Source organism: Onychomys torridus, chromosome 1 (genome assembly GCF_903995425.1).
Source record: "Onychomys torridus chromosome 1, mOncTor1.1, whole genome shotgun sequence".
Lineage (NCBI taxonomy): Eukaryota > Metazoa > Chordata > Mammalia > Rodentia > Cricetidae > Onychomys > Onychomys torridus.
This window is the reverse complement of record NC_050443.1, coordinates 15,650,401-15,674,501: the sequence shown is the minus strand read 5'-3', so window position 1 is coordinate 15,674,501 and position 24,101 is coordinate 15,650,401. Positions and strand designations below refer to the sequence as shown.

At 51.0% G+C, this 24,101-nt stretch overlaps 1 protein-coding gene across 2 annotated transcripts; it reads right to left on the bottom strand.

Moving 5' to 3' along the window:
• Positions 1-13,125: 13,125 nt before the first annotated feature.
• On the bottom strand, positions 13,126-15,882 carry Sertad1 (SERTA domain containing 1). 2 transcript variants are annotated; one of them, XM_036198618.1, is made up of 2 exons: positions 15,745-15,882; positions 13,126-14,154 (listed from the first exon to the last, which is right to left on the bottom strand). In XM_036198618.1, exon 2 carries the CDS (start codon positions 14,149-14,151, stop codon positions 13,435-13,437), a length of 717 nt encoding a protein of 238 aa, XP_036054511.1. In that variant the 5' UTR covers positions 14,152-14,154; positions 15,745-15,882; the 3' UTR covers positions 13,126-13,434. The 2 variants fall into 2 exon arrangements, with proteins under 2 accessions (XP_036054511.1, XP_036054520.1); XM_036198627.1 differs by lacking the exon at positions 15,745-15,882 and adding an exon at positions 15,328-15,656.
• Between the last annotated feature and the right edge of the window lie 8,219 nt (positions 15,883-24,101).

The following is a 24,101-nucleotide window of genomic DNA, read 5'->3' as shown; positions in this document are numbered from 1 at the left end:
CATGGAGAGATTGTGGGATAGAGGTGGGGCTTGCCAGTGAATTCAGAGCAAGCATGGCATCAGGCAGTCAGAGAGTAGGGCCTCTCACCGCTTCCTGGGTGCTGGTCTTTTCTCCTGAGAGGAGCCCCACTCGAGGTGATGCACAGCTGTTAGCTGGGATTTCACGCTTCCTTTGAGGTCTTGCTGCCTGCCAAAGAGAGACAAAGGACCATGAGACACCAGACAGGCCCAGAGAAGACAGGGAATGGTATATGGTTCAGCCAGCACTCACCTGAGGGTCACCTCTAGCTCCCTGGGCCTCCTGGGTCTGGGGCTCTAGGAAGAACAACATACATAGTAGTATCACTTCCTGTGCCCCAGTAGCTTCCTGAGAGCCTGACCCTGTACCCACTCTGGCAATTCTTTGTCCGTAAGTGCCATATAGTTAGTTCCAGACCAGCCTGGGGTACACAGTGAGACCGTCTCAAAAGAGTGAATGCAGAGCCAGGCCTGCTAGCACATACTTGTAACCCCACAGTGTCTGATTTATTCCCTGTTTATGGAGTCAAACCCAGAGCTTTATGCATACAAGGCACCCATTCTCCATTCCCAGCCCTTGCTTTGAGGTTTTTGTTTTGTTTTGTTTGTTTGTTTGTTTCTTTTTTTATTGCAAACAATAAATTTTTATTTAACAATTTTTATTTAAATAAATTTTCTATTTAGCTGCTCTTCATGCATCCAGGTCACATGGGTTCAGGATTTCTGAAGAGAGAGTTAAGTTTTAAGTTAAACTCTTAAAACTTGACTCAGGGACATGCATGTATTTGTTTTGTCTCTTGAGACAGGGTTTCTCCTGGTAGCCCTGGCTGTCCTGAAACTAACTCTGTAGACCAGGCTGGCCTCGAACTCAGAGATCCGCCTGCCTCTGCCTTCTGAGTGCTGCAGTTAAAGGCATGTGCCACCACCTCCCGGCTTCCTTTGTGTTTTGAAACATGCTTTCAGTACGTGTTAGCCTCAAACTCTCTATGTAGTTGAAGATGACATTGAACTCTTCATCTTCCCATTTTGCCTCCCAAATACTGGGGTTACAAGTATATGACACTGGTTTTAGTTTACGGGACACCTGCTTTGCTTCTGAAAAATATATCCTCTCAGAGAGACCAAGGGAACTTGTGCCTGTGTGGGGCAGACAACCCATGAAGAAGGCACAGAGCCGTCAGCCTCCAGCCAGGCCCTTCTGGGGGCACGGAGGAGGGGCCTGTCCCTGAGCTTGGCCCCCACCTGGCATGCCAGCCCGCCAACCCCTGCTACACAGGAAAAGGTCAGGCATATGTGGCACATTCCCTTACACAATGGCCCGTCTGCTGTGCCAGTCACATTCTGCCCCTGTCCACCCACCTACCCACCCACCCACCAACCGCTGCACAATGGCCCTTCATAGCTCACCACTGGGGCAGAGGAGCTCAGTTGGTAGAGTGCTTGCCTGGCATGCATAAAGGCCCTGGGTTCAACCTCCCAGCACTACATAAACTTGGTGGTACACAAGTATAATCCCAGCACTTGGCAGGTAAAGGCAGGAGGATCAGACATTCAAGGTCATCCTTAGCTTCATGGGCCAGCCACATGAAACTGGGTATCAAAAACAGCAAACTTAGCCCACAATTGGCCGGCCTAGACAAACCTGAAATACACACACACACACACCCCGGAGCTGTAACCACTCTACTGACTGCCCCTCAAAGAGTCTGAGGACTCCTGTCAGCAACTACCAAAGATCTTAGAGTCTGTGTCCAAGCCTAGCCTCCCTTGTGAGCCCTCAACTCCTGCACAGAAGTTGAAGACCTCCCCCACGATGGCTTCCCTGTGAAACAGGCCGTGTGCGGACAACCACAGACCTGGAATTCACCCTGAATATGTTAGTTGCAAAGTCAGACATCAAAGCTCGGACAGAAGATGTTACCTGTTTAGGGTTGAATAGCCAGGATGAGGTGGAGTAAAGACCTATGCCTTTGACCTCTACTCTCTTCCTAACTTGCAATGGCAAGGCCTAAGCTGCAGAGCTACCGGCAACAGCTGAGGTGGGCGAGAGGAGTCAAATTAAATAAACTCCAGAGGGACCTTGTTAGTGCCAGGCCTGGCCTAGGCAGCCTCATGGGCCCCTATCTTACTGGCAAGTAAAGGAAAGTTGAAGACAGAATGTCATAAACTGGGGTGTGGTCGAAGAATCCTGTAATCAAACAGGACTATGACGTTCGAAGGCAGCCTGAGCTACATGAGACTGTGTCTCAAAAATACTTGGAACATCAGGAATGGTAGGCAGAAAGAGTTATAGTTTATGGCCCGTCTGGAATACATAATGAGTTCTGGGTCAGCATGGGCTACAGCATGTGATCCTGTCTGGAAAAAAAAAAAAATCCAAATCCAAAGGAGAGTCAATAAGGTTTGTGGGGGAACCTAGGCCTGGCATAGTGGCAGACATCAAGGAGCATGGTATAGGCCACATTCTCCTTGCTCTGGGCCCAGGCAGTGAGGCTACACAGGAACGTGACACAGGGAGTCTAGACAGAGCAGGAGAAAGACAGTGCCATGCCCTCCCTTTTCATCTTGGCCCGGAACAGCTGCCCAGCCCAGGTTATATTTAGGCCATTGAGCCCTTCCTGAGCCACACGCCCAGCTCCTGGGCAGGAGTGAGGGCAGCTTCCGAGGGAAATGCACCCTCCACGGGCACTCTTTGTTCTCAGACCTGCCCATCCCACTAGGTAAGGAAGTTGGGGACAGGCTTCCTGGGAGTCCCTGGTATATGTCACAGGAAGAGGGAGTCCTCCTGGTGAATTGCGGCCAGGCAGAACTTTCTGGATATCAACAGCTTGTTTCTTGAGGCACCACCCTAGCATAAGCTTGAAATCCTTCCAAATGTTTCAAGGACCCTGTTTCTTGAGCATTTACTATATGTTAAGGTATAGAAATATAATGTCTTAGCCAGACAGTGGTGGCACACACCTTTAATCCCAGCACTCGGGAGGCAGAACCAGGCGGATCTCTGTGAGTTCGAGGCCAGCCTGGGCTACAGAGTGAGTTCCAGGGCAGGCTCCAAAGCTATACAGAGAAACCCTGTCTCGAAAAACCAAAAAAAAAAAAAAAGCAGGCAGATCTCTGAGTTCAAGGCCACCCTTGTCTACAGAGTGAGTTCTAAGACAGCCAGGGATACACAAAGAAACCCTGTCTCAAAATATAAAACAAAAAGATATATATAAAATAGTCTTTTTTTTTTTTCAATGCTGGGCATTGAACCCAGAGCCTCATGGTTGCTGGCCAAACATTCTACTACTGAGATATGAGTTACCTCTGAGCCCTCTGTTTTTCTTTCTTTGTTGTTTTTTTTTGGGGGGGGGGGGAGTGGGGGAGAAAGGATCTCACTTACCTCAGGCTAGCCTGATCCTCCTTCTCCTTTTTTTTTTTTGAAGATTTATTTATTTATTATGTATACAGTATGTACGACTGCAGGCCAGAAGAGGGCGCCAGATCTCATTACAGGTGGTTGTGAGCCACCATGTGGTTGCTCACAATTGAACTCAGGACCTCTGGAAGAGCAGTCAGTGCTCTTAACCTCTGAGCCATCTCTCCAGCCCGATCCTCCTTCTTCTACCTCCCTGGTGCTGGGATGACAGGCTCAATCACACCAGGTTTCATAGGATGCTAAAGATCAAGCCCTTGGCCTTCTGCACACTAGGCCGAGCACTCTACCAACTGATCTATGTTCTCCAACATATCCCAGCCTTCCTTCTCCCCTTCATTTTGAGGCAGGGTCACCCTAAGTTGCCTAGGCTGGCCTTGAAGTGGGTATGACAGATTCATACCACCAGGCCTACATCTATTCGTCCATTTTAGATGCTGTTCAAGCCCTTAGTGTGGCTAGGAGGCAGATACCATCCTATGGACTACGGCCCCGCTAAGGATTCTGCCCGTCTTGGCTCCCTGCCCCCAGGAGCTGCTGTCTACCGCATGTGACTCCGCCCACTCAGAGCCTTGACTTCCCTAAGCCACCTGTGATCTGCTGCCCTCAGCAATGGAAGCTAGGCTGGGTCCAGCTCACCCTGACCCCTGGGCACTATCTAAGGCCATATAATGCAGCTGGGAGGAGATGCCTAGGTAGTGCAGCCTGTGGCCCCTTAGGTTGTCCCAGCTCCAGGACTTAAGTCTGAGTTCATGGAAAAATCCTTCTCTTTGGGGGCCTCAGTTTCTTAACTGTAAGATGTATGTATCCAATAAAAGTAGATACGTGGGCATGGTGCCAGCCTGCAATCCCAGCACTTGAGAAGCTAAGATTGCAGGATTGTGAGTTGGAAACCAGCCTGAGCTATTTGGTGAGTTCAAAGCCAGCCAGTCTGTCTTAAACACACACACACACACACACACACACACACACACACATACACACCACAGACACACACAGTAGATTCGAAAGTTTGAGCCAACAGATACTTTGAATATTCCTTATATATGGTAAGTGCTCAGCTAATATAAACTAGTTTCTGCCAACAACAGAGAGTACAGAGGGAGAGGGCTATACATCTGTTTCTCAGATTCATCCATGTGTGTATGTTTGAGACAGTGTCTCCTGGTCGTCCAGGCTGGCTTCACACTCCCTATATAGCTGAGAATGTCCTTGAACTCCTGTCTCTCTAAGTGCTGGGGTTACAGGCATGAACCACTACACCTGTCTTCCATATCCAGACTTTGCACCACAGCACCCCCAAGTCCTCTGAACCAACGGGGAACTTAAAGTTGAGGCACCAACTTTAGCTTGAGTCCAGCCTCCTACCAATGGGGTAGTGCTACCTCTCCAGCACCCATTTTCAAAGACTAAGAACTTTTTCCCAGCAATTCACATACTCCCCCAGCCAGGCGAGGGGGCCTCCATCTGCCCATCTCACAGATGGCAAAGTGGAGACAAAGGTTGAAGTCTCCTACCTAAAGCTGCCCAGCCAGGTGTAGTTGTGCAAACCCGGGACTCACGAGACTAAAACAAGAGGGTGGTCAGGAGTTCAGCCCAAGCTGTACAAAGACCCTGAGACCTTGTCTCAAAAAACAAAACAAACAAAACAAAACAAAACAAAACAAAAAATGAAGGAAGGGCTACAGAGGAAAGAGACCAGCTCGTAGAGCCGTGCCTAGCATGCATGCAGCCTTGCATTCCATCTCCAGCACCACAGACACTCAGCATGGTGGTGCATGCCTGTGGGAGCTGCAAACAGGAGGCCCAGAAGTTCAAACATATCCTCAGCCATATAAATTGGAGGCTAGCCTGGACTACCTGAGATCAAAGACCACCACCCATCCTGAGGAGAAGATAGGATTTGAACTCAAAGCCTGGTTCCAAACCCCATGATTTTAACTCCTCTGTCACTCTCCCCTCCCAGCCCTCCCAGAATCCTAGGTTGTGGTCCCAGGGCTACTCAGCCTGGCCAGCTGATTGTTTCTGATTGTTTCTTACCGTTCAGCCTCCAGACACCTGCAGAGCTCCTGGTCTGTCTGTTCAGCTCCAGCCTTGGGCTGGGAGGAAAAAGGAATGGGAAGGGGGAGGAAGAGGGGGGAGCTTGGCCATTGGCTCCCTTGCTGTGACATCACCAGAGGGTGGGTGGTAGGGAACAAACATCCCCTTCTCTGGGCTACATCCTTCTGCAGGGGGTGGTGATATGGAAACACCAACCCCTCCCTTGCCAGAGCCCAGGCCTCCCCACAAGCCCTGGTTCAAGAATTTGCATACCAGCCCCACTAGGAGACTCAGCACCCCACCCAAACCATCTCTAGCTCCTGGACCCTGGCCTGGCCCACATAGTCCCTGAAACTCTCAAGACAATCTCCTACACCCTCTCCCTGATACTGTGGGTTCAAATCCCAGCTCAGGCACTCCTGGCTGTGGGAACTTCAGCAATCACGGGGCATCTCTGGGCCTCAATGTCTTTGTCTTTGAAATAGGGGTGGTAAGAACGCTATTCTTACCTCTGAATGTTGTCATGGAGTCAAATGGGTTTTAAAACCTAAGTTGGGGGCCAGTGAGACCGCTCTGCAGATGAAGGCCCTGGCCACTAAGCCTGAGGACCTGAATTCTGTCGCTGGGCCCACATGATGGGAAGAGCCAACGCATGCAAATTGTCCTCTGACTTCCCCACACACAAGCACACACCCTGTGACACATATGCACACACAAATAACTGTAGTTGAGAAAAGAAAAATTAAGAACTAAGGACTGGAGAGAGAGCTCAGCAGGTGAGCTGGCTTGCAGTTTTTCCAGAGGACCCATGTGTGGTCAGCCGCTAGTAACTTCAGTTCTGGTGTTTCCAATACCTCTGGCCTCGTCAGCCATCTGTCTGTACACTCTTACACTTATTAAGACTGATAAAAACACATACTTCAAAAAAAGGCGCACACCTTTAATCCTAGCACTCGGGAGTTCGAGGCCAGCCTGGCCTACAGTGGGAGTTCTAGGTCAGCCAGAGCTACATAGTGAGACCCTGTCTCTAAAAACGCTCACAAAAGTGTTTTATATAAATAAAACAAAGAATATAAAATAAATAAATAAGTGGCAAGCTGGAGGAATTACTTTTGTTGTTGTTTTTCGAGGTCTCTTTGCATAGCCCTTGGCTACTTACTGCATTTGAGGCCAGGCTCAAGAGATAAGATCTCAAAAACACAAACAACAGCAACAAAATAAGAGGACTAGATAAGTCTCTCCTGGGAAGGAAGGGGCGGGGGCTTTGAACCTTTATCATAGACTGGGCACAGTAGAACTCCAGTTTATTGTTTAATAAAATCACTGCTTAGGGTGATCCTTTCTATATCCCAAGTTATATGCTGGGGTCCAGTGCTTTGCCTTTGCCTCAGGGCGGGCTCATTACGTTCAGTTTGTAAGTACCCAAGGAGGAGATGATGGAGCTGACTCCAGCCTCAGTCCTCTGGCTTGCCAACTCACAGATAAGGAGATTGAAGAAGGACAGTAACTTTCAAAGATCACACACAGCAACAACTGTATCACACACATAAAGCCAGGCCGGCCCAGCTCTCAAACCAATGCCTCAAGGCCTCACCCCCAACTCCATTGACCCCCTGGCCCTGCCCCCAGCTGCCCTGACTCACCAGACCCCCGGGCGTGGCAGAGGAAACACAGATACCCCCACATGCCTCTGTCACCCACAAGGCTGCTGCCTCTGATGCTCTCAGCTCTCTGAGCTAAGGACCAGAGCTGGGGCCAGGCTGAGGCTGGGGGATTACCTCCAAAGCTATAGTCAGCAGCTTCTGCCCCATTGTCCATCCAGGTCCCAGGGCTGCACCCTGGTCCCTCACACTGGCTAGGGTGGCCTCTCTGTGGACCCTCCTGACAACCCATATGGAGGGACTGGGCCCATGCTGAGGTTATGGGGTCAAGAACAGGGTGGCAGGATCCTAGCATGCTGAGGCCACCCCCTTCCTCTGTGAAATGCCCCCTGCCCACTCTAAGCCACCAGGGGAGGCTGGAATGTGCTGAGCTCTGGGAAATGCCTTCCAGCTCTGCCAGGCACCAAGCAACAGGGTGTGGCCAGAATCTAGCCAGCACCATCCTGGAAACAAGGGGGTGGTTGCTGATGAACATAAGACCCTCACTTAACTGTACCCTCTCTCTCATGTCGTCATAGAAACACCCAGACATGCGTTTGTTCATGCGTTCCTACCACAAGCATTCACTGTGGCAGATGTAGCAGCAGTTATCTACAATACCAGAACTTAGGAGGTGAAGGAAGATGGGAGGATACATATGCAGTTCAAGATCATCCTGAGCTATATTCTGAGTTTAAGGCCAGCCTGGGCTACATGAAACCCTGTCTCAAAAGCCAAAACAACCAACAAAAATGAAAGAGGTTAGGACATGCTGTCCTCTCCATTTCTCTCAGAAAGTGGAGCTCTCCTAGGGCATTACTATGTAGCCCTGGCTGGCCTGGAACTCAATATTTAGACCAGGCTGGCTCAGACTTAGAGATCTACCTGCCTTTGCGACTGGTGCTTTGATTAAAGGTGTATGCCACCATGTCCAGCTTCACCACTTGCCTCAAGTTTTTCTTTGTTGTTGTTTTTGTTATTATTATTGTCACTGTTTGGTTTTGTTTTTCAACACAGTTTCTCTGTGTAGCCCTGGCTGTCCTGGAACTCACTCTGTAGCCCAGGCTGTCCTGGAACTCACAGAGATCTGCCTGCCTCTGCCTCCTGAGTGCTGGGATTAAAGGCGTGCACTACCATTGCGTGGCTTCCCTCAAACTCTAAAAAATGTGTATTTTTAAAACATTATTTATTTATTTTTTATTTATTAAAATTTTTTCCATTTTACATACCAACCCCAGTTCCCCCTCCCTCCCCTTCTCCCTCCTCCTCACCTCCCTCCCACTCTGTCCCCATCCACTCCTCAGAGTGGGTAAGGCCTCCCATGGTAGTCAACAAAGTCTGGCTTACCAAGTTGAAGGAGAGCCTAGCCCCTCCTCAAAAAATGTGTATTTATTGTTGCATGGAGCTGTTGTTGTTGTTGTTGTTGGTGGTGGTGGTGGTGGTGTGTGTGCGTGTACACCACAGTGTCCGTGTGGAAATCATAGAACAACATTCAGAAATGGGTTCTTTTCTCCTGCAGATTCCAGGCCATCAGGCTTGACGATGGATGCCTTTACTTGCTGAACCATCTCAGGAGCCTTCGATCACCGTTCTCCATCTCAGACAAGGGCACTTAGTCTTTCTTAGAGACTCTAACCCAGGCTGGCCTTGAAATGAATGAAGAGGCTCTTGTCTTGGCCTCTGGAGTCCTGGGATGACAGCTGTATAGGTACCACGCCAGGCTTCAAATGTTTTCTGCACACCCCTCCCCCAGATCCCCTGTGGTAATAATGATGGAACCCAGGCCCTTAAAATGCTAGGTTGGCACTCTATCGCTGAGCCTCTGCCGCTCCCTCACTGGGGATTTTAGGCAGGTGCTCTGCTGTTGAGTCCTGCCCGTGGCCCTTAGCATTCTGTCTTTTAGCTAACAGACATGGTGAGCTCAATCACTCGCATTGAAGTTCCAGTGCTATAGAGACTGGGACAGGAACATCACTTGGCCAAGTCTAGGGGTTAGAGACCAATCTGGGCAACACAGTAGGATCCAGTATCAACCCAAAATAAAATAAACAACAAAGCAAGAGACAAAAAAAGACTTGCTGCTTGGGTCAGCAAGATGGTTCAGTAGCTAAAGACTTTGACCTTCTTTTGAGCCCCAGGACCCATGTAGTTGAAGGTAAGAACTAACCATTGCAAGCTGTCCTCTGACCTCCACATGCACACCATGACACATGTAGCCTCCCCAATAAAGAAAGTGTAAGTGTGAAAAAATAAAGAGACTTCATGTCAGCTGACATTTTTGTTGTTGGTTTGTTTTTTTGAGACAGGGACTCTGTCAGCTAAGGCTTTCCTTGAATTCACTATGTAGCACGGGCTAGCCTCAAGACCATAGAGATCCTCCTGTGGAAATTCTGGGACTACAGTCACGAGCCACCACATCCAGGTGTTTACCTGCTTCTGAGTGAGGGATTTGCTTTGGAGCTCAGGCTGGCTTTGACCTTGTGACCCTTCTGTCTCACTCCCAGGAGTCCTGGGATGATTGTGCTGGTGGTGTCTGTCCATCTTTCCTACATGGTCTTTCCTGCCTTGCTGTGACTCATGAATGATGTCTCTGTGTCTGTCTTGGTCTTGGCCCTTGTGTCTGTCCTTATGCCTATTTCCTCTTTTGTTTTCTTTCTATCTCTGTCTGTCTTCCTCTCTCTGCGTTTCATTTTCTCTAACCCAAGAGGTGTGGTCATGGGAAGCTGAGTTCATGGGGGTGGCATCGGCCCAGGCCACCTCCGTAAACACAGGACATCCTGTGGGACAGAAGGGGATGTAGAGAGGTAGAAGTGGTCCTCCTGGGACCACCCTCTGCGGACCCAGCCTGAGCCATGCAGGATCCTAATAATAGTCCAATCCAGGGACACTACGACACTAACGTCTCTCTCATCCCACACACCAGACCCTTTCCTTCCTGTTCTCTCTGGAGTTCAGTGTCAGGGACCCAACGCCTTTTCCTTGGTGTTCATAGCTTCTTAACACACAGTGTCCCTCCATGGGCTGGGCACCAACCCCAGGCCTGCTCCTGGTACTTGCTCTTCTAGGTGACCCCACTGTCCCCTAACAGCCCCATCCTACAGCGGGCCACATGGTGTCCTTGGTGTCCCTTTGTCCTCATGGCTGCTCCACTCCTCCCTAAGGACACGACTGTGGGCTCCTGAGTTCCAGGGGGACCTCATACCCCATGTCCACCTGCAGCTGGCACCATGCACCATTCAATATAGCAATTATTGGCTCCCTGGTATTTTCACAGAAAAGTTCCTGTGCCTGTGTGCTCTGGCCCCTGCCTCCCTCTCGTCCGAGTCTCATCATTGAATTTACAGCCTTTCTTCGTCATTCTAGCCAACTCAACTGCTTAGAGACCCCTGAAAACATAAGACCCATCATGTCTCAGCCCTTATAAATGCTGTTCCCTTCCTCTCTGGAGAGCAACAACCCTCTCACTATTTCAACTTACAGAGAACTGGACGGCTCGCAAAAGTTAGGTCACTCAGCCCCAGAGTGGAGAAGTTAGGACTGAAACCCAGGTGGGAGCCAGGTCTTTGCGGTGCAGCTCTGTAATTCCAACAAGTTGAGAGGTTGAGGCAGGAAGATCAAGAGTTTGAGGGCAGCCTAGACTGCAAACTCAAAGGCAAAGCCAGGTGTGGCGGCACACACCTAGATCTCAGCCCTCAGGAGTCAGAGACTGGCAGATCCCTGGGTTTGAAGTCTCTGTGGTCTACATAGTTCTGGAACAGCCAGGGCTACATAGAGAGACCCTGTCTCAAGAAGGGGAGAGGTGGGGCATGGGAGGCTGGGAGTATGGCTCAGTGGTAAAGTGCTTATCTAGCATGCTTGGAGCCCTAAGTTAGTCCCCAAGACCACAACAAACAAACACATGTATAAACAGACCCAAGTGGTCCAGCTTTTGAGCACCCCCTTTTTTTCCCATGCTTTGCTTGAAGACACCTTAACAGTATCCGTGAACATTATTACATTGTCCCCAGGTTGCATGCTGTGCATCTGTTCCATCTTTAAGGGGCATGTCCCAGGTGCCATGCATTTACATCTCTGGCAGGCGAAGGTCAAGTGCCTTCAGGAAAGAGCTCCGGTTCCGTACAATGGCGAATCCTCTGTACCACCACACTGGAACCTTTAGGATGGGTTTGTATTTGGGGCCCCGTCCTTTCCCCTCACAACTGATCTCTCTCTATAGACTCTACAGGACAGCTGATGCTCAGGTTCTACTCCAGAAGGACACGCCTCCTCAGCCAGCAGATTCCAGGGCCCACTGCATTCCAAGCAAAGTGCTGGCCCAGGCTGGCACTGTGACTCCTTTTCACACAGCCATTGTGTATTCAGGCCATGACACCCCCAGGACAGCTCCTTCCATGGGCATTCGCCACCAATACAAACTGTCCTCAGCCACCGTCTCCTCCCTCTTTATTTCAGTAGTTATGAACACCTACTGTGTACCCAACCCTTTGTAAAAGGTATGTTTAAGCCTGGAGGCTGAGGAAGGGGACTGACAAGTTCAAGGTCTGTGTAACAAACTATATTAAGGACACGGTCTCAAAAAGCAGCCAGGCGTGGTGGCACATGCCTTTAAACTCAACACTCAGGAGACAGAGGCAGGTGGATCCCTGTGAGTTCTAGGCCATCCTGGTATACATAGAGGGTTTCAAGACAGACAGGAATACACAGACCTTGTCTTTAAAACATAATACATAAATAAATAGTCCAGCCTGGGCTACATGGCAAGTTTAAGGCCACCCTGCTGGTATACATAGTGAAAACCTATCTCAAAAACTACAGTTGCGGGGTTGGGGATTTAACTCAGTGGTAGAGCTTGGCAAGTGCAAGGCCCTGGGTTAGATCCTCAGCTCCAAAAAACCAAAAACAAACAAACAAAAAACTATAGTTGCACATTCCTGTGATCCCAGCTTGTAAGGAGGTAAAGGCAGAAGGATGAGGAGTTCAAGGCTAGCCTCTGTTACAAAGTGAGCTAAAGGCCATCTAGGCTACTTGAGCCCTAAAAAAAAAAAAAACCAAAAGCAAAACCAAAACAAAACAAAAAACAGGAGACCCACACCAGACTGTGTTCCCTTGTAGATCTCCAAACCAGGCACAAGGGGGAGCAGCAGAGCTCAGCCTAAGCGCCCAAGGTCTCGGCCCCTGGCCGTCCATGTCCTGTGGTCTAGGCATGAGAGTCTCCAGGGCTCGGGTTCCGGAGCTTAGACGATCCTTAACCTGGCAGCCGTTCCCTGCAGCCAAGTCCCATCCGCTTCTCTTGGTGGCCCGCCTCAGCCACTTCCAGAAATGGGCACAGCTTCCTCCGTTCCTCCAGGAAGCCAAGCTCCGCCCGCCCCTTCCCGGCCCCTGGGGCTGCATGCAGCTCCCGCCTCTCCAGCTCCACCCAGGCCTCAGTCTTCCGGCCCCTGAGGAGGCAGGAGTGGCCCTCCCTCCCGTGTCACTGTCCCCAGATCCAGGACCCATCCTGCCCTTTCGGTAGCAGTCCAGCCCCCGGCTCCTCCCTCCCTGCCCTCCCCACCACCCTTCCGCTCCCCGGGCCCTGCCCTGCCCTGCCCTGCCCCCACGGCCGCCAGGAAGGACGCAGCCTGGGTCCCGTGCCAGCGCTGTGAGTGTGCGGCCCCTCCCAGCCGGGCCAGGAATGCAGCTGGACCGCGGGGGCGGTCGCAGACACAGGGCTCCGGCCAGGCCCAGCACTGCGCTCAGGCAGGCAGGTGGCCCTGGCTTGCCCGGACCAGGGTTGCTTCTAGAAGGAAAGCCAGCTGCCTGCCCCTGAACGTCCTGCCTTCTCTCCACTAAGCCTAGTGACTTTATTTTGGGAGACCTCCTGAAAGTTCCTGCCCTTTGCTCAAAGATATTTCATGCCGGACGTGAATTTTAGTCCCTATAACTTTGGAGGTGTGGTGGGATTTTGAGTTTGATGTTATTCCATCCTTGATTGGCACAGATGCAAAAAAGCACACGCACTTGATATTTCCCAAAGCTGTTTTTAATTTCAAAAATTATGAGGTCTCTTCCCACACTCGGGATAATGGGGTGGGATAGCCCAGACTATTATCCCAGGGCATCAGTCCAAGCCCCAGGCTGGCCCAAACACACTGCAGTCATTTCACCACTGGGGTTTATTTCCAACTCCCTCACTGGCCAAGACAGGTAGATGGATGTGAAGTTGCCCAGGACTCGGTACTGTCTCTCCAAGGTGACCCGGACCCTCCCGTGTCATGCCAAGGTGGAATGGTCTAACCATCAGGCTCAACTCACATGCCAGCCAACCACCCCTGGGTCTAGGGGTCAGCGCCCAGGCCCTGGTGGCCGATCCAGTGCCTGTGTGCCAACTAATACGTCCATGAGGTAGTCCAGTTCAGCCTCGTCCAACTCTGGAGTTTCCTCCTTGGCTGGACCATTCTCAGGGCCAGGTTTGAGCCCCTCAGGGGCTGGTACCCAAAGTTCACTGTCATACATGGAGGTATCAATGTCCTCAAATAAACCCTCCAGTCCATCGTCCAGCAGACAGCCAGTGGCTGGGCCTAGCAAGTCCAAGGCACCCAGGTTAGGTGGGACACCCCCAACGGAGCGGCCTGGAGGCCCCTCATCTGCTTGGGGTTGGGGGACCTGGTTCAGGTCCTCAATGTGGTTGAGATCTTCCAGGAGGCTGGCCATGGAGGCTGAGAGGCCAGCGTCCGAACTAGCCAGAAGGCTGTCTACCACAGAGGGGGCTGTGGGTGGCATGGGCGCAGGTGGGAGGGCGGTTGTAGGTTCCATGGATGCCTGAATGCGCCGCAGTGTGTTCACCACCAGCACCAGGTGCCGGAGGTCTGGCTCACTCTGCCGCAGGCTGTGATGAAGCTTGAGCACGGAGAGGTCAAACAGAGAACTGGAAGCTACTGCCGGAGGGGTCTGTGCCACTGCTGAGTGGCTTTGATCCAACCACCAGGCGTCCACCGAGAGGGCTTCCTTCTCCTCCTCCTTCTCCTCCTCCCGTTTACGCTTCAAACCTTTGCTCAGCATCGTCTGCAGAGAGGAAGGAACCATTTGGTTATGGAAACCCAATATTCAGAACATGCTCTGACAACTGCTGTCAGTGTGAGCCTGACAGGTCAACTAACCTCCCAGTCTAGGGTTTCTAAGCAAACACAGCCTCGAACTTGCTATATAGCCAACTTATGATCTTCCTTTCCCCACACGAGAGTGTAGATGCCCAAAGAGGCCAGCTGGTTGGCTATTTCAGGCAATCCTCCTGCCGCAGTCTCCCAAGAGTTAGGATTACAGGTATGTACTGCCTCTTGATTGTAAATGTAGTCTTCTTATACAGTATCTTATATCTTATAGAGTATCTGCTTTGCATCAAACACTAAATAATCAAATACAGGAAATGTACTGATAATGGTAGGAAGGTGCCATCCCGGAGGTAGTCAGGGCAGTTTTTGTAAAGCTACATTGGAGATGAGCTCTGATTTATGCGGTGTAGGCTATGGAAACCAGGGCCAGGCATTCCCGGAAGAGCCAATGGAGACCGAGAGAGGCAAACCTTAACTGGGGAAGAAAAGGCAAAAAAAGAAAGAAAAAAACACCACCCAAGGAGCAAGCGCACAGAGTGACACGGTAGGAGTCCCAGTGGGGGTGGGGAGCAGGCAGGAGGCGCGGGCAGAAGTAGGAGGTTTGGATTTTCAGAGTGACAGGGCAGAGTCAGGAGGGAGGATCTAGGCAGGGGGGTGAGTGGTGATGTTAGCTGCTGCCTCTGGGGGTACTGCTGGTCGGGCAGCGTCGGGGCTGAAGGTTTGGGGATAGACGTGGGCCTGAACTGCCTTCGGAGGCTGCTGCACTCGCTGGGATGCCGACCGCTTGAGTTTAGAGCCTAAGCTGTTAATAGTCATCCAAGGAAGTGGTGGATCCTGAACTTGCTGGGGAGACAGCGCCGAAGGGCAGCGGGAGTCAGTCATTGACAGAAGTTTGAAAATCGATACTTTCTTCACGGTGAGAAGCCTAGAGTTTGGGATCCCTAGTCTAATCTACCGGGGGCACAAAGGCTGTAGGGGCTCCGTCCTGGGGACGCTGCCTAGCCCTGGAATAATACTAAAAATCGAGTCTTTACACTTTTCGCCGAAGACCCGGGAGCAGGCAACCGCAGGAATTCAGCCCCCACCCTGGCTCCGCCCCCCGCGTCCAGGCGCCCCCTAGCGGTACCCCGGCCTGGGTTCCCCCGGGGACTCCGGCCCCTCAGACCCGGGGATCCTCTCCACTCCTCAGCGTCTCGCCTATGCCCCCCCGGCCCTGACGAGCTGCGACCCCCGCGGGCCGCTCAGCTCTCAGGGCCTTCCCTCGCTTCCGGAAGGCAGCGGAGGCGGCTCCTCCCGGAGCGGCGGCGGCGGCGGGGGCGGGTGAGTCACGCAGCCGGAGCCAGGGAGCCGGCGCCTCCGCCCCCTTCTCGGGCTCCGGCGTGATTCACTCAGCCCGGCCCGGACGGGCGTCACGTACAGGGCCCGGGCGCCTCGATCCCGGACAGCCCGGGTGAGCATCTACCTAACCGGGGGATCGAACGCGCTAAAGAACCCGGCCGCCGGTACCCCCTTCTCTCCCGACTAGGCCCCTTCATTTACATACCCGATCACTCGCAACCAATCAGAACAAAGAGAGAGCCACACTCAGCCAATCAGGAGGCGGCAGCAGTAGCATCGCTTGCTCGCTCGGCTCCGGCAACCGACACCTGGGACGGTAGACGCAGTTCTGACTCCGGCGCACGACTCCGGACACTCCACAATCCCTAGTTCCCGCCCACTCGCGTGGCGGCCCCGCCCTCCAGCTCAGGCATCGGCTCTGGTTGGTGGTGCTGGGCGGAGCCTGGGCGGGGCCGGTCCAAAAAAGGAGGGGAGGCTGTGTTTAAGGCGCATGCCCGGGCGCGCTACCGGAGCAGGAGGGTATGGACTCTAGTAGCGATTTCCCTTATGGGGCGGTGACAGGTAGGGGCTTTGGACGTCTTAAGGTACAGGCCGGTCACCTCATGTGTGATCGTGGAAAAATGTATGACTTTTGGGAGAGGAGAACCGTTGTTACAATCGACCTTTCTCTTGAGAGTTACAAATTAAGAGCGTCGTCTCAGTAGGAGCATTTATACCAGAATCAACTACGGTGGGACAGCTGGACTCCGCTATAATTAAAGACCGGAGTAAGGTGGGGACGGAATGACATTAGGGTCATATCCTGGACATGAGTTCCGGAGTAGCTGTGTGAGTTTGGGCAGCAGTTTAAATCCCTCAAAATCTCAGTTTCCTGAGGGGCGTGGTTGTTCACATCCATATTCCAAGGTGGGGAAGACTGAAGCACGGGGATTGCTTTGAGTTTGAGGCCAGATTGGTCTACAGAGTGGTTTATTTCCAGGCCAGCCTGGATTTCAGAGTGAGACCCTATCTCAAAAAAGAAAAGGCGAAGCTTTTTTATTGTTTTGTTTTTTGAGACAGTTTCACTAAGTTGCCCAAGTTAGCCTGGAAAACAGCAATCATCCTCTCAAGACACAGGAATTATGGGCTCCTGCCGCCAGATCCCAGATCCAACTAATAGTCTGTCTGTCTGTTTGTTTGTTTGCTGTAGGGATTTTTGTTTGTTTTTTGCTTTTGGTCTTTTGAGACAGGGTTTCTCTGGGTAGCCCTGGCTATCCTGGGACTCTCTTGGTAGACTAGGCTGGCCTCAAACTTACAGAGATCCACCTGTCTCTACCTTGGAGTGCTGCAATTAGAGGCTTGACCTCCACAGCTGGCCTCTAGCTAGTCTTAAAGATGCCTGGGGGGTGCAGTTCCATGAAAGAGTGCTTGCTGAGCAGTCCACCTGCGTTTGATTACAGCGCTGCAGAAGTAACAACAACAACAACAACAAAGCCTGATGGTCTACCAAAAGTAGAATGTTTAGGAGCAGAAAAGAACTCAGTGATGTTAGCCGGGCCAGCATTTGGGAGCAGAGCCAGGCGGATCTCTGAGTTTGAGGCCAGCCTGGTCTAACACCCTCTTTTGGCCTTCTTAGGCACCTGCATGCACAGAATACATATACAGACAAGCAGGCACACGCATGTAAACACAAATAAAAACAATTAGATTTTAAAAAGAGTAGGATGTTGGGTTAGCGAGATGGCTCAGAGGGTAAAGCCACCTGCGCTGCTTAGTGATAAGCTGAGTTCTATGCCCAGGTGAAAAGAGTAAACAGACTCTCTCAAGTGGTCTTCTGTCTTATGCACACACACACAAGTTAACAAAACTTTTGTTTTGGTTTTGTGAGACAGGGTTTCTCTGTGTAGCTTTGCACCTTTCCTGGATCTCACTCTGTAGACCAGGCTGGCCTCGAACTCACAGAGATCCGCCTGGCTCTGCCTCCCGAGTGCTGGGATTAAAGGCATGTGCCACCACCTGCCTGGCAAAATTCTTTGGAAAGGCTAGTCTGAGAAGTTAGAGAGGTGGCTCAGAGGCTGAGAGGCTGCTCTTCCAGAGGACCTGGGGTTCATTCCCAGCACCCACGTGTTAGTCCAGTGCTTATCTGTAACTCCAGTTCTAGGGAGACAGATGCCCTTTTCTGGCTGCTTTGGACACCAGGCAGATCTGTGGTCCACCAACACATATGCAGGAAAAACACCCATGTACATAAAACAAAACAGAACGTTTTAGAAAGCTATCCTGTAGTCAATAACGATTCAAGCATTACCTTGGAAAAAACTAAACTGGGTGTGGTGGCGCACACCTTTAATCCCCAGCCCTGGGAGGCAGAGGCAGGTGGATTCGCTGAGTTCACGGCCAGCCTGGGCTACAGAGTGAGATCCAGGACAGCCAGGGCTGCACAGGGAAACCCTGTCTCAAACACCAGCGAGAAAGAGCAGTAGTTGCTTGTTAGCCTTTGGGTTAAGGTCAAAGGAGAACAATGTCCTCATTGGAATCAGGATTCCATTAGGTGAACACACACAATTCTCTACACAATCTACTGTTATGGCCTGGCCAAAAGGAGGCCCAGAAAGAGCTAGGTGTGGTGGCACACCACTGTCCTCCCTGCATGCAGAACAGAAAGGCAAGAGAATCAAGAGTTCAAGATCAGCTTGTGCTTTATAACACAAATGTGTCCAAAAAAAAAAGTCACCTAGAGCCTGCTAACGGTCCAAGTGGCTCACTATAGGTCACACACTAAACAGCTCACAGGAGCCATTGTTTTTGTTTGTTTGTTTGTTTGATTCTTTTTAACCTACATCAATTGAGTATCTATTGTGGATGGGCTACATACAAGCATTACAATCCTACATAGGTGACATGGCTTTTTATTTCCTGGGTCAGGGGAGAGGACAAAGACAAAAAAGAAACAGCCAGGTTGACTACTGGAATCCTGCTACCCAGGAAGCAGAGGCAGAAGGATGCACTGTTTAAAATGAGCCTGGGGCTAGACTCTTGTCTCAAAAAACAAAACAAATAAACAAACACAAAACAAGCCAGGTGGTGGTGCACACCTTTAATCCTAGCACTCAGCAGGCAGATCTCTGTGAGTTCAAGGCCAGCCTGGTCTACAGAGTGAGTTCCAGGACAGTCAGGGCTACACAGAGAAACCCTGTCTCAAAAAAACAAAACAAAACCAAATAACAAGATAGGGTTGGCTATCTGGCCCAGTGGGGAAAGGTGTGTGCTGCCAAATACTACTTCCTAAGTTTGGTCTCTAGAACTCTCATGGACGAAAGAAAGAACCGACTTCCTCAATTTCTCCTCTGACCTCAAAGTGCTGTGGTGTGTATGTACACACACACACACACACACACACACACAAGATAAATGTGGGGTTGGGAATTCAGCTCAGTGGTAGAGTGCTTGCTTAGCAAGCACAAGGCCCTGGGTTCGGTCCTCAGTTAAAAAAAAAAAAAAAGGCCGGGCTGTGGTGGCCCACGCCTTTAATCCCAGCACTCCCGAGGCAGAGCCAGGTGGACCTCTGTGAGTTCGAGGCCAGCCTGGGCTACCAAGTGAGTCCCAGGAAAGGCACCAAAGCTACACAGAGAAACCCTGTCTCGAGGAAAAAAAAGAAAGAAAGAAAGAAAAGAAAGAAAGAAAGAAAGAAAGAAAGAAAGAAAACTAAAAGACAGGTATAGTTCGAGGCTAGCTTCAGCTACGCAGCAATTTCAAGCTCTCCAGGGCCCAGATAAATAAATGTGTGCAAGAAAAATAAAACAAAAGGTGTGCAACTTGGAGTGGGGTTATAGGGATGTCTCAGTGATGATATTTGATGGTCGGCTTGAGACAGGGTCCCACGTACCCCAGGCTGGCCTAAAACTGTTGAGAATTATCCCGAAGCCTTGACCTCTCCAGTGTGAGACTAAGAGGTACCACTTGGCAGAAACTGGACAGCAGAGAGAGAGGGGAAGAAAGCAGAAGCCAGAGTTTACAGCGCAGAGTAGAGCCAGTGCGGAGACCCCCAGGTGCTGTTTGTCAGGCAGGTAAGCCAGTTGAACTGGCTTGGAAACGCCCAGAGAGGAAGTAAGTCGAGTCGCTAGAAGTTTAGACCTTTGTCCACATTCAACAAAGTGAGTCGAGACCCTTGAAGATGACGAAAGCAGAAAGAAAGAAAGGAAAAAGAATTTCTGCCTCTTGAACTGAACGCGGCGGGATGACAGAGAGACCTAGGGAGAGGTGCCTGCAGCCAGGGCGGTCCGAGGGAGCCTCCCCGAGGAGGTGACATTGGAGCAGGGACCAGAAAGTGGAGAAGGAGTTAGGAATTCAACGATTGGGGGAAGGGAGAGAGAGACTGAGCCTTGAGAAATGAAACCAGAGGCTAAGCCACCAGGCCTGGCAGGCAAGGGAAGGTGGGGGGGGGGGGGCTCGCCAGCTGGGGAGGGAGGGAGGGAGGGAAGGAAAGAGGGAGGGAGGAAAGAAGGATGGTCCCGGGGAGCGTCCCGCCCTAGCCAGCTGCCCCACCCGGCCCCTGGGGAGGGAGGAGGCGCCAGGCCGGCTGCAGGCCTCTGCTGCTGCCTCCCAGGTCTCCTGCCCGCTGGCCAGCCCGGTTCGGAGGGTGGGCAGGTGGGTGGGACTCAGCCATCGCGCCCCGCCCAGGGCCTCCGGGGCCCATCCCCCACCAAAGTCCAGTTGAGGCGGGCGGGTTGGGGAAGGTGGACTCTGGCCTCCCGGGTTGGTCCCTCTGTAGGGCCAGCCTTTCCACTTCTGGGCCAATTCTTAATTAGGGAAGGAGCTTGGCCGCCCTGAGCCTCCATATGTTCACCTAGAAATGAGGGGGGGGGGGTGCTGCTGTCAAGCTCCTAGGTTATTCCTCCACCTCCTCTTCATCTTTCTTTCCCTCCTCCTCCTTCTCATCTGTTTCTTTCTGAACACATTCTCTCTCAGTAACCTAGACTTACCTAGAACTGGTCATTCTCCTACCTCCTAAGTGCGGGGATGACAAGGTCTGTGCCACCACGCCCAGCTCCTCTCACTTGCTTTAGGGAAGTAAAAGACTTCGAAGAAAAAGGTGAGTCAGACCTCATCCCCTCAGCAGAACACTCTCCCAGTGGCTTCCCTCTCTGCTGCAGGAGACAAGGCTAACCTCCCCCAGTAGGACAGTCACTAGACCCTACCTGCTGGCCCTCACCCTCTCACCTCTTCTGGTGTCCAGCCCCTTGCTCATGCTGCCAGTCATGTTGAGGGGCTTCACTGTTGGACAAACGTTCTGCCCCTGCCCCGACTTCAGCTCCTTTCAAATGGGTAGTTTCTCCAGCATGGCTTTATCCCTCATCTCCTTCAGGACTTCATCCAAACGTCACCCTGTCCATGAGCCCATCTTTGGTCATTTCATCTAAATAATATTACTGCGTCTCACGCCCCCAATCACACGACTTCCCTTCTAGAACTCATGGTCTTCCTGCCTCAGCCCCAGTATGCTTGACTCAAGGCGTGCACCTGCACCCCAGCTCCGACCATTCAGATCTGGAGGTCCATCCCGAGGAGGTGTCGAGATAGAAGGAGTATGGGTGTGTATCTCGAGAGTCGGAGAGGAGTCGTGGCCATTGGCAGGCCTGGCGTTCATTTTCCACGTTAATAATCTTGCTTTTGTGTGTGCTTGTTGCATTCGTAGTCATGTGGGGGGAAGTCATAAACATGTGTGTCCACATGCATGTGGCAGCCGGAAGCCAACACTGGATGTCTTCCTCCATCGCTCTCCACTTCAGGGCCTTTCACTAAACCTGGAGCTCACTGATTCTAATCTGGCTAGCCAGCTTGCTCTGAGGATCCCCCATCTCTACCTTCTGAATGCTGGGATTCTGGGGAAGCAAGCTCAAGGCCTTCTGCTTTTGTGACAAGTGTTCTATCTACTGAGCCATCTTCCAGCCCAACAATCTTTTTTGGGGGAGGGGAGCACTACTGGGCAAAGTCTCATATAGTCCCTTCTCTGAGAGTTTCTGATAGAGTTGGAGGCTAACCATGAACAGGTAATAAATAACCTGGGTTTGCACAGGTGCTATTAAGAAAGTCAAACAACTTAGCATGGTGGAGGACACCTTTAATCCCAGCACACGGGAGGCAGAAGCAGACTGATCTCTGTCAGTTCGAGGCCAGCCTGGCCAACATAGTAAGTTCCAGAACAGCCAAGGCTACAAAGAAAGACCCCATCTCACCAAAAAAAAAAAAAAAAAAAAAAAAAAGGTTGGGGGGAAGAAAGTCACACATCACACAGGGGCTGTGGTTAAGAACAGGACTGTTCTAGAGGACCAGGGTTCAATTCCTACCACCCATATAGTAGCTCACAGTCTACAACTCCAGTTCCAGGGATCTGACACTTCTAGCCTCTGAGGATACCACAGTACCAGGATACTAGGTACACATGGGGTACATTGACATATATACATGCAGGAAAAACACCCATACACAGAAAAAAATATTTGAAAAAAAAAAGTCAAACAGAGCTATGGTGCAACTGAGTGGTGCACACTTGCTGAGCATGCGCGAGGCTCTGGGTTTTGGCTGTACTACTGATAACAACAACAATGCCAAACAGGCTGGAGCAGAATAGTGGCACCATGGAATACTGAGGCAGAAAAAGCAGGGACATTTGATGAAGCTATGGCGGAAGTATCCTCTGGGAAGAGGTCATAGACAGAACAAAGGTCCTGGGGTAGAAATGGGCTTAAGGCAAGAGACCAGGTGACTAGGGTTGAGTGAAGGAGAGTAGGGATAAAACTGAAAAAGTCATGAAAGTGTGTGAGATCGAATCAGACCCTCACTTTTTTTAAAAGATTTATTTATTTATTAAGTATATAGTGTTCTGCCTACATGTATGCCTGCAGGCCAGAAGAGGGCGCCAGATCTCATTACAGAGGGTTGTGAGCCACCATGTGGTTGCTAGGAATTGAACTCAGGACTTCTGGAAGAGCAGCCAGTGCTCTTAACCTCTGAGCCGTCTCTCCAGCCCCGAACCTCACTTTTATTCCCAGTGGGAGTGGAAGCTGCTGTGAGTTTCATGGAAGAGAAAGATGTGATTTAATTAGCATTCTTTTTTGTTTCTGTCTGAGGACAACCTGAGGTAGTTCCCACCTTCCACTCAGAGATAGTCTCTTGTTCACCAGCACGTGGCAGGCTAGCTGGCCTACAGACTTGGGGAACTGGCCTGACCCCACATTTGTGGTACTGCATACAACCTTTTTATTTTGTTTTGTTTTTCGAGACTGGGTTTCTCTGGGTAGCTTTCGCTGTCCTGGAACTCGCTCTGTAGACCAGGCTGGCTTTGAACTCAGAAATTCATCTGCATCTGCCTCCTGAGTGCTGGGATTAAAGGTGTACCCTATTACCACCTAGCAATCCCATACCTTTATGGGGGTTCTGGGAGTCCCAACTTAGGTCCTCACTCCAACTTGGCAAGCACTTTACCCCCAAAACCATTTCCCAGTGCCCACTTCTACTTTGGTTATTATTATTATTTAAACATGTGTTTATTACATATACAGTGTTCTGCCTACATATATCTCTGCAGTCCAGAAGAGGGCACCAGGTCTCATTACAGGTGGTTGTGAGCCACCATGTGGGTGCTGGGAATTGAACTCAGGACCTCTAGAGGAATAGTCTTAACCGCTGAGCCATCTCTCCAGCCCCTTACTGTTATTTTTATGACAGGTCTCTAGAGTTTTGTCTCAGCACTGGCTGGATTTGAACTGAGAGACCCACCTGCTATCTTCCAAGTGTTAGGATTAAAGGCATGGGCCACCATGCCTGGCTGGCTCTTATTTTTAAAAATAGGCTCAAATGTAGCCCAGGCTTTCATTAAATTCCATATGTTGTTGATCTTCCCATTTCTGACACTCAAATGTTGGAGTTAAAGGTGGACACCATCACACCTAACATGGCAGCCATCTTGGGATATGAACTTTTTGGAGACACTTTTTGGATTGGCCCCTATTTTCAGATAACATGTTCACTTTCTTAGCTACAAGGCCCCGCCCCCACCTCACCCAAATGAGGTATCTGTTGGAAAGCCAAGAAACCACAAACAAAAATCCCCATCTTTGCCATGCAACCCTTCCAGAAAAGTCCCTAATGCAGGGTATGCTCACTCGGGCATGGGCAGGGCAGTAACATGTGACACTCCTTCCTGGCCTGCCTTTTCTATACCCTCACTTTCCTGGCTTTTCATCTCTCAAACCATAAGTGAATTCCTGAACCCAAACTCGTGGCTTTCATGAACAGCATCTTAGAGATCTGCGTTCAGTCCGGGGTGGGGTCTCTTTGGGCATCTTGTTTCCCTGCAGGGCCTCAGCAGCACATTCCATAACAAAAGGTTGATTTTTCAGTTCTGAGGCCCTAGCCTGTGACACATGCCCCACATGCACACCCACACCGGTATGACTGAGTTTCAGTCCACTGGAAGGATCATAAACACCGAGGTAAACAGGGCTCTTAGGGAGGCTCTACCAGAGGATGGCTCACCTTAAGGTGCTTAATGTGCTTGCCTGCCATGTTCTGGGCTGGCTC

Excerpts from the sequence above, each read along its gene's own strand:
- Sertad1 (XM_036198618.1), bottom strand. The coding sequence starts at position 14,151 with ATGCTGAGCAAAGGTTTGAAGCGTAAACGGGAGGAGGAGAAGGAGGAG.